A 10,879-nucleotide genomic window follows, 5' to 3' on the forward strand; every position below is an offset into this window, starting at 1 on the left:
TACGACCCTGTGTATAGACAACTATACGACCCTGTGTATTGACAACTATACGACCATGTGTATAAACAACTATACGACCCTGTGTATAGACAACTATACGACCCTGTGTATAGACAACTATACGACCCTGTGTATAGACAACTATAGGACCCTGTGTATAGACAACTATACGACCCTTTGTATAGACAACTATACAACCCTGTGTACTGTACGACCCTGTGTATTGACAACTATACGACCCTGTGTACTGTACGACCCTGTGTATTGACAACTATACGACCCTGTGTATAGACAACTATACGACCCTGTGTATAGACAACTATACGACCCTGTGTATAGACAACTATACGACCCTGTGTATAGACAACTATACGACCCTGTGTATAGACAACTATACGACCCTGTGTATAGACAACTACACGACCCTGTGTTTATAATATAAAAGTTGTGGAAACATGAAAACCAAGTGAGGACTAAACAGACTCAAGGAAACAGCCATCCCTTCAATGTGGCTGGTGCCATTCTGACACAGACTGCGCTGTAGGCCATTTCCCAATAATCTAGAATAGGCTCCTGTCTTCATCTCTTTTCCTTGAACACGGATCTAAAATGACATGATGGGGTGAAAAAGCAATTTGGTTCAAACTGATACCAATGGTCACAAAGTAAAGGAGGGAGAAAAAGCCATTGAAATCCAGCCATAGTCTGAGGCAGGCAGGCAGGCCATGAGGTATGAGCTGAAACTACATCACACCAAGCCAAATGACCTGGGGGTTACGGTTAGTTAGGCACATGCCCAGGGCAACATCTTCTATCCGCAATTGCGCTGTGAACAAATGCACTGTAATATTTAAAATATATAGGATGAATTCAATTCTAATCTGCAGCTGTTTTTTTTTAAATATTGTAACTTTTCTTGAACAATTTCCATGAGGACAAACTTAACCAGAGATTTAGTAAACAGCGCGATACATACAGCACACACAATGCAATGGCATGGTACAGTATTGGAGCTCCCAGACTCCAAGCCAGACTAAACTATCCATGGGCCCAGGGAGGGGGGTGATAATCAAATCTCTGCCTGATACGTGACATGCCCCTATACCATCACGCATGGGCAGAAACCCACGCCCCATGAGAGAGTATGCCGGCCCGTACCACCATTACAGCGTGGAGTCAAGGTGGACTTCATTTCAGATTTGGTTATTGGGAATGACATGCCGATCTCACAGATAGAGCGAGCGTGATCTGGCATGGATTTCCACATGATCTAACAAAAGAGCCAAGGGAAACTTGGGATATATTGTTATTATACTATATTCAATTATACTCGGGTTATATTATACTATATTATATTATACCCTCATCCAGTGTGTGCCCAGTGGGTGTGTTACTGAGAAGTGTGTGGTAAATGGTGATAAATTCAGCTTGAAGATGTTCTGTCAAATCCTATTCAAAAATCTGACTAACTCCATAACCAAAGCGGTTTTCTCAGAAGGTGAACATAAAACTGCCTTGGACAACGTACGGAAGAGTGGCGTTTTATGAACACTATCTGGATACACTTAATAATAATAATAATAATGGACATGACTGGCTCCATTTCTGATGTTCAGCACTTCCTTCTTCCGTGGCTGATGGGGATCCCGATGAAAGCCATCGCTCATGATGATGAGCTCAAAGTGCTGACTATAGGTCCCCTTTATATGCTGGGCAAATAACTTGGTCGCGTCCCAAATGGCCTCCTGTTCCCTACATAGTGCATTACATTTAGCTATGGCCACTGGTCAAAAGTAATGTATTTATAATAGGGAATATCTTGACTGCTAAGAGTAGGAGAAATCACATGCATGTAAGCCAAAGCGGATTACATTAAAATGTACCATGGTAGAGGAGGAGAAGGTCAGACATAGGAAGTGCGCAAGTTTGAAAATGTGTTGACAAGTACAGAAGACAGAGTTTTTTTTACCAGGGTGTGAACTGTTCAAGTTCTGAAAACTGGATGGGTCCATTGTCTCAATGGGCAGGGCAAAACATCTGGTCCATTTATTGGGATAGTCTGGATAGTCCGGATAGTCGCTCTGTAGTCACTCTACAGAGCGACTATCCGGGGGGGGGGGGGGGGGGGGGGGGGGTCATATCTCTCTGTTTTGCGTGGGAATATTTCCTGGTGTTTATAGTCTTGCAATGAAACAGCAGGGAGCAGGTCCCGAACCCTCTACCTTCTAGCCCGAAGTTCAGCGCATTATTGACTGTGCCACAAAAGCATGCTCAAGCGGCAGAGTCGATATCCGCGCTTATAAACACAGGGTCGTTACAGTCGTTACAGGTCAAAGTTGAACTTTTTCATCTGTCTGCGACAAGGAAACCGACAGTCACAGTGACGGTCTACAAACAGTCCACCAGAGTATACATTAAATGTAGTTTTGACCAACGACACTTGTCACACACTAATTGTCTACAGACATGTCGATAGACAAAGTATAAATGAGCCTAAGGGTAAGGTTAGGATAAAGATTAAGTTTAGGGCCAGGGATAGGGTTAAGTTTAGGGTTAGGGTAAGGGTTAAGTTTAGGGTTAGGGTAAGGGTTAAGTTTAGTGTTAGGATAAGGGTTAAAATTAGGGTTAGGATTAGTAGTTGAAATGTTACTGATAGTCTGTAGGTAGTCTGAAGAGCATCTACAGATAGACTATCCAAATAAAGTGTTACCAAAACTTTATTTCTCTCTCTCTCTCCCTCGCTCTGCTTATCTTTCTCTCTCTCTCGCTCGCTCGCTCACTCTCGCTTGCTCTCTCTGCTTATGCATCTCTCTCTCTCTCTCGCTTGCTCTCTCTGCTTATGCATCTCTCTCTCTCTCTCGCTCTGTCTCTCTCGGTCGCTCTGCTTTTCTTTCTCTCTCTCACACACTCTCTCTCTCTCTCTCTCTCTCTGTCTCTCTCGTTCGCTCTGCTTATCTTTCTCTCTCTCTCTCTCACACACACTCCCTCTGCTTCACTCTCTCTCTCTCTCTGCTTATCTTTCTCTCTCTCTCTCACAATCTCTCTCTCTCTTTCTCTGCTTATGCCCTCGTGTCTCTCTCTCTCTCTCTCTCTGCTTATTGTTCTCTCTCTCTGCTTCTCTCTCTCACTCTCTGCTTCTCTCTCTCACTCTCTGACTTCCTGTGTGACTATCTCTCACACACATGCACAGCACAGCGCATACTGTATCATAGCTGGGTGCATCTAGCGAATCCGCCAAGTTCTACTTTTGCTCTGATAGGATGGGAAGAGAGCGCTGTCACTATTGGCAACAGGCCCAAGAGCAATGTCCCCGACCACAATTGGGACAGGAGTGCACTTTGAGGATTATTCTCAGCAATACAAACCTGACAAAAGACCTCAGTATCAAATGCCTCTCCACACTTCTACATTGTCCTATGATCGTGGTTCTAAGCCTTAAAAATAACTCTTATGCAAAAGTCCCATGGCAGTCACATGGGAAATCATGGGATAGGCCCATGAGAGGTTATGGGACACCAGCAGCCTTTTATGCCCTGTTTTTTCCTCAAAGCAATAGCCAGGTTGTGATATAGCCTACAGGTAAAAAATAATTTGTAACATCAGCTGTTTTGTAGATTTATCTGGTATTTGTGTGCGTTTCATTCATAGGCTACATGTCTATCTGAACCAATTTTTTAAAATGATTTTACCTTTATTTAACTAGGCAAGTCAGTTAAGAACAAATTATTATTTACAATGATGCCCTACCTGCCAACGCTGGGCCAAAAGTGCACCACCCAATAATGGCCAGATGTGATGCAGACTAGATTTGAACTAGGTGCTTCAGTGAGGGCTCTTGCTGTGTCTTAGACCAATGCACCACTCAGGAGACCTCAATGACATGTCTATCTGAACCAAAGACATGTCTATCTGAAGTTATAATCTTTTAACTGTAGGCCTACTTGGGCTTTTGTTCTGGGTGTTTAAACCATGCAGTGACAGCATCTATAAGCCTAAAACCATGAAAAAAAGATATATATATATAAAAGCAGAATTGTTTGTCCGACTACACTGTTGGGACGGTTGCCTTAAGTAGTTGTTTATTGGTGAAGCGGGGAGCGTTCAAAGTTACAAACCTTCAGGGACGCAGGATCGGCCAAAGCAAGCGCTTGCCTGTTCAGCTCTGTAGCGATGATCTGGCATCGTTGGCACAGGGGCCCCTCGCCTTCTCCCTTTTCCCCGTAGTGACTCAACTCCGTCACAGACACTGACCCAGCGCCCTCAGGGTTCGGCCGGCCGCCGCATCCGACTTCCTCCACCGGCGCCGACTGAAGCCTCCTCCTTGCTTTGACTCCCAGAGATATCAGGGTCTCTCCCTCAACAACCTTATAAAACAGGGAAGTTACCAAAAGTTACCAATATAGCGAAAACACATATGCACACCTGAATGATGGAGGATTGTAACTGATAGTAATGGTGGTGGTAATCACACTCAACAGACACTCCCCCCCCCCAATGAGAAATGAGGATAAAGGTGATAGGTTAAAGGGGCAATCTGCACTTCAAACAACAACAAAGCAGCCGGTTATCCCGTCACTGATTTGGTAAACAGCTGCAGAATGTGGCTGAAGAAACGTAGCCACTCTCAAATGCATAGACACAGCTATGGTTGGATTGTAGGAGTGGCCATCCATCAGATTAAAATCATGTTTTTAATCATGTATTCAGGCTATACAGTGTTTGTTTACAAAACAAAAGTTGTAAAAAAGGCTTACATTTGGGGTTCTGATGGGGTATGACAGTTGAACTAAACTCATGAGGCATTTATAAGTTACGTTCTTGCAAAATCAATGGGTAATATATATATATGTAATTCATTTAGAAGTACAAAAATGTATGTATCTGATTGCCCCTTAAAGGTGATATGCAAAGGTCTCCATATAAACAAAAGTAGTCAGGGACTGATATTTTACTTTACACAATGCAATAGCAAATAAAGTTGCATAGTTAACTCATCTCAGACATCTGAAATATCATCCATCGATTTACTCAAGGGACCTCACCGTATATCTCCTGAAGTCTGGTTTGCGTCCTCGAGCCGTATTCCAATACTGTGAGTACATCTCGTCTATGTTACCAACTCACACACTTTTTCGATCGAACCTCCAGCCTATCTAACGCTATTGCCTACAGTTCCCACATTTATTGGTGACGATTTGGCCCTTCCATATCTTGGTAAATCGCCCAGAACAATGTATGGTGATAAAATAGTCCTTGCAGTAGTCCCTTGGCAGTTTAACTCATACCCACAGCGCGTCTGACAGCGGCAGAATTCAATTTGGTGGACTGTTCGGATGAAGCACTAGCCTACATGGGATGGATGGGTGGAGCTCTCCGTTTCAACTTGTTCTAACTTTGTGATGGGACGTTTGACTAGGGGATATGGGGCGCTCTGTCAAACAAGTTCAGTTTCACAATGACTGCACATAGGCCTAAAATAGATCATAATGGAGATTCAATTGTATAATTTGTATTGGTTGACTGGAATAAACCTCATATTACTTTGCCAAAACGTTCATCACTTATTTTCACTCTTGATGACAAGGATTAGGCTACTGTTTCAATTTATGAACGACATCTTTAAAAAATTGCTAGGCTTTGTGATCGACATTTTAATTGCATGCATTTGCATAACAAAGTCCGCACATTTCCAACAATGAGGATGGAGAGTGCTTGGTCGGAAGGATTATCGAAGCTACTCGTTTACAGTCAAGTCCCCTATACAAAGAAATCATTTGGATGTATTTTGTGCGCCTGTGTGATCGAAATTATTTATAGTCAAGAACTCACGCTCGCCCCACAGTAGGCTATTGTACTCGGGTTGGGATTGCTGCTAATACCACCTCTTATAACAAGACGAAGGCCCTGGTTCGTATTGCTCTGGCGCCCTCACCTGACCATTATCTAACACAATTACTCGTTATAGATTAGGCTGTTGATGTCCGCTCACAGTACAGACATTGATATCTGACATAGGCTACGGACGTGCTGTCATCACTCCTATCTGTGTTTCTCATATGCATTATCGTCAAACAACTGCTGCTGTTGCGTGGATAGACAAGCCTACTGAAAATGACTAATTAGTTTGATTTGACAATAGAAATATAGATGTATTTGACAATGTTAAACACAATACAGCCACACATGCGGATAATGCATTTACAATCATCGAGGATGACACAAAACAAGTTTGAACACGTATTTCCACTGTGGTCCTCTTAAATGGTAAAAAAAAAAAAAAGTAGAAACATAAACGTAGTAATCCTAGGTTACACAGTATACCTAGCCTACTGGGCATACATTGGTTACACAGATAACATAACAAAACAAAGGACGACATTGTCATAGTCTAGAGTATTACTACATACAGAAATGATTTCCTTTCTTCTATAGCTCGATCATTAGCCAGCTCTTGACATTATTTTTAAATTAAGTTATGGGTGGCATGGCTTTGAGTTGCTGTGGTAGTTTGTTCCACTCAAAAGCGCCAGTATATAAAAAGGTGTTCAGCAAAAAAAATGGAAAGTCTGGTCTCGTGACTCCTTTTAGTGTAACCGACATTTATCAATAGGCTTTATGCATGTTGCACTAAAACTTTTGCTAACTTTCAGATGCATACTTTCGTAGACATGATAACCTACTCTGACAGTATATTTTCGTAGACATGATAACCTACTCTGACAGTATACTTTTGTAGACATGATAACCTACTCTGACAGTATACTTTCGTAGACATGATAACCTACTCTGACAGTATACTTTCGTAGACATGATAACCTACTCTGACAGTATATTTTCGTAGCCCGTCTGTGTTAACTTCATCACGACAACAAAGTAACATCTTATCCACGGAAGAAGGTGCGCTGTTCACCGTGCTGAATCTTGGACAACGTCCGCGAGTCATCAACAAACAAAAGTAAACGTATCTTCAGATAAAGACGCAGACTTCTTTAACATTCAGTCAACAACAAAATATAACCACTTGCAATACCTTAGTTGCATATGCAATATTTTAAATTTGTCTTGAGCTTACCTGAGCTTTTCTTCGCATTAGATGACTGGTATATCCAAATATATAGCCATGTGGATAGCCATCGGAATCCACATAGAACGCACCCAGATCCTCATATGTGGACATCGTTTTTTCCACCTCGGAGGTCCCAGCGGAATTATATAAAGCCATGGAAAGTCCCTCAAGTCTCTATAATTATGTTAAACCGACACGCACCAGGTATCATCTCATATTTTCAACGTTATATTCCCATCATGACAAAAGCAGCTTTATCTTGTCCGATTCCGAAAGTTCCACAACAAACCATTTGCATATCCCAAGTCCGTAGTCTATCATGTCTTTCACAGTGGCGCTGGAATCGGATCCTATTCGGTCGCGCTCATTCCATCAGTCCCAAATGAAAGCATATGAGCGTAGACCACCTGAAAGCATCCGCCCCCTGCCATTCACTCGTTCACTCACACTCAGCGTCTTCAAACGATGGTTTTTGAATGCGCGCTCACGCCGCATTCGGTGGCCACACCAGCGGACACATAGGCCCCCACAAGCTCTCATGTCGTCTATTGACATATTCATATTGGTTTGTCTCCATTGCTCTATTGGTGTGTGTGTGTGTCCTTTTGGTCGGGAGACTGATTTCATATTCTCAAGCATAAGTAATGTAATAATGCAACTATGTTTCTTGAGTTTAATATTTCAATGCATAGATCGGCAGTCATGGGACAAAATGACCAACCTTTTTTAAAATGAGTACAGCATTAGACTGTTCTGTTGTCAGTGCCGTAGAGATCGCCTGATGTTTTCATTAGATTATTTTTTAAAGAAAATTATTAGCCTTCGTAGTCCTATATGGTGTAGGCCTGTACTTGCTTAAAAGTGACAGTAGTGCGCTCTCATCTGTTTTCATATTCGTGTAATATACCTACCTATGCGCCGCAGCCCTTCTAGCTTAGTCATAGCCCACTTCACCTTTATTTGACCATCATTATGTGCCTGTTTGGTGGATAACCTTTACCTACCCATAGGGAGATGGCCTCTGAAATTAATCAACCGGTTCATGTAGGGGTTGCCCATTAGCGTTCTCCTTGTGTGGGTTTTTTAACAACCTGTTTTTCTGGGCGTCTATGTTGATTGATGCACGCCAAAGCCACCTGACCCACAGATAAAACGGAAAATGACTTCAATCCTATCAGGGCAGACGGGGCTTTTTGTATTGCCAGAGATGGAGGAATATCCACGAGTGACTTCATCACAATGCTTAATTGAGTAGATAACGTCTATTTTTCTTTGGCGCTTTAGAGGCGAATTGTAAGACATTACATCCTGACGCCTAATAAAAAAATCTTATCTTCTGAACACAGAAAGCTCGTTTCAGATAACCAGGCGGCCATTATGAGCGAAAACAAAGTCATTTCTGTCAAATGTGCTCTATTGCTTTATCTCCCAGAAGTTAGGGGTTGGTTTGTCTGATTGTTCCAAGAAGCCGGGGTCAATTACTCTCCTTGTAAGACCTTGACTAAATGGCTTTTAATAAAGTGAAACCTTCAGTTGGAAATGTGTGACCCTTTATAAAGGAGTAATATGTAGTTAGTGCTGAATGATGCCTGTAGCTGATTAAGGAAGACTACAACTGAGGCTTGTGCCTTTGGTCAGAGTTATATGCTTGTTTCCAGATACTCTTTTCCATATGGAGAACTATAGGCCTATACCCTTTGAGATTAAGATGTGTCTAGACTAGGGATCCAATCACAATTGTATGCATGCATTGATTTAACCAGCAGAATAGTTAAGAGGAGTGAGAGGGACGATTGAATTTCATATCAATGGGTGCTGTGGTGAAGTCTCTCGCATCCCTTTGGAAATGTTGGCCAAAAAGCAGAGATCCAATAAACTGATAGCCATGCATGCATATTAACATGAATAGGTTACGTGTTCACCTACATATACCACCCACAATCAATGAGACAATCCAGAGAAACTTGAAAACACTTCCTTTCCTCGCATTCTTTCATTTGGATAAGGCCTATGCCAGTATTTGGATTAGGCCTATGCCAGTATTTGGATTAGGCCTATGCCAGTATTTGGATTAGGCCTATGCCAGTGTCAGACCATAGGTTAAACACACTTTCAAACAGCAATACACCTGTCAAGAGGGTTATGCCTAGAACACACAGACAGTATATACATTTGCGCAAAATAGTATGCATCATCATCTGGATGTGTGTGCAACAAAAGTTCAACACTCACCTTCTGCTACCATTTCTGTCCAGCCGTCTATACATTCAGTTTGATGCATAATAAATCCAACGTATGCACCACACAGAATGCACTACAACTGCCTCTGCAACGCGATGCTGCAAGGAAAATGCAGCTTTCAATTGGAAACGAATGCACTTCTGGTGTACCAAAATGCAATAACACTGTCGGTGTGATCGAGGCCTTAGAAATTATATTTTAAGGAATTGTCAGGGTCCAGAGGCAATCATTATATGCCATTGTAATTTTTTTTTTAACATGGGCACCCATCTGTGGGAGCAGGCTTGGTCTGCCCCGAAAAGTGACGAAAATCCCAAAGAAAGTGTCCCACGGGACATCTCAGATGTTAACTAGCCTGTGTAATCTCGCCAGTCAAGTATTTCCCTGTAATTAATACAAAGAGAAGCTCTGGATAGAAATGTTTTGTCCAACTTCTTAGCCTTTAGCTTCTCCTCGGGAAAGAAAACACAGTGAAACAGTTGGCAAAATAGAGCCAAAGGCCATGTTTGCTTCCGTCGATCGATTTAGACTGTTTCGCTTATTTTAGACAACAAGAGAGTCACATTGTAGGTTAGGCCTATAGATGTGGTAAATAAGAATTTGTTCTTATCTGACTTGCCTTGTTAAATAAAGGTTAAATGGAATTCGACCAAAACAATGGAGGCTTGGGGGAAAGATGCTGTAGGGGAAAGATCCCGAATCTCCTCATTGTCCCCCCAGCAAAATTAGCCAACATTTAGGCTGTTGTTTATATGTGTAGGCTATATCACACTATGTTGAGGTAAAAATTGGACATGTTCATGTCATCATCACCAATCAACTGCATTACAGTTAAAAACAACTGGCTACTACCACCGATTTCTCTATGCTAGCTATGCTACAGTACCAGTTTATATGAACGGGGAGTTAGAATTTAGAGGTCACTTCTTCTAAACCTGAAAAGGGACTACTTCTAAATGTTATGCAGTGAAAACAGGAACATGTATCCAAATCTGACTTTAGTAACCACATTGTGGGCCTGTTACAATACATCAATCATGACAGATTTGATGAATATCCACTTTGTAAAATAAGAGATTGTTTGAATGTACGCCAATCCGGTGTCATTCTGTCCTCCTCGGTCTGCATACCATTGATCTCTTTACCACATCTATGTAGGCCTAAGGTTAAAGGTATTTGTTGGCCCAGTTATAGGGAAATTGAAAGCTTGTGGGGTAAATCCAACCTATTCTCTATTCATGTACCCTTGATTGATAGCCTGTTGCAAAAACTGTCCCCAGTCTTTCCATATGTTATTTCTTATCCATTTTAGAATTAAATCATCGTTTTAAGGCCTTTTCTCCATGCGCAATGGAAAGTGGGAAGTGAGGTGAAACGTAAAATTAAATGGAAATAAATTCCAAACCAGTTATATAATCACACTTGGTGCTTTGAGATGACAACAACATTATTTCTTAATGTTCCCTGTGATTTGGACCCTCATTCACACCAGACAGCCTACCACAGAAAAGCCATTTGGAGACAGTTGACTGACTGGTACAAATGGAAAAACAATTGGGTGCAATCATTTGG

The 10,879-nt window shown here is 41.9% G+C and overlaps 1 protein-coding gene across 2 annotated transcripts in view; it reads right to left on the reverse strand.

Annotated features, from left to right (window-relative positions):
* Positions 1–10,467, reverse strand: part of kif26aa (kinesin family member 26Aa) — a 167,471-nt gene extending 157,004 nt beyond the window's left edge. Inside the window, exons 1-2 of one of the 2 annotated variants that reach the window (XM_036984711.1) lie at positions 7,073–10,467; positions 4,116–4,364 (exon numbers count right to left, since the gene is read on the reverse strand). In XM_036984711.1, coding sequence (XP_036840606.1) covers positions 4,116–4,364; positions 7,073–7,222 — 399 coding nt within the window. In that variant the 5' untranslated portion in view covers positions 7,223–10,467. Of the gene's footprint in view, positions 1–4,115; positions 4,365–5,042 lie in introns of both variants that reach the window. The other variant, XM_036984712.1, reaches the window with a different exon arrangement.
* Positions 10,468–10,879: the final 412 nt, after the last annotated feature.

This window comes from Oncorhynchus mykiss, chromosome 8, assembly GCF_013265735.2.
Source record: "Oncorhynchus mykiss isolate Arlee chromosome 8, USDA_OmykA_1.1, whole genome shotgun sequence".
NCBI lineage: Eukaryota > Metazoa > Chordata > Actinopteri > Salmoniformes > Salmonidae > Oncorhynchus > Oncorhynchus mykiss.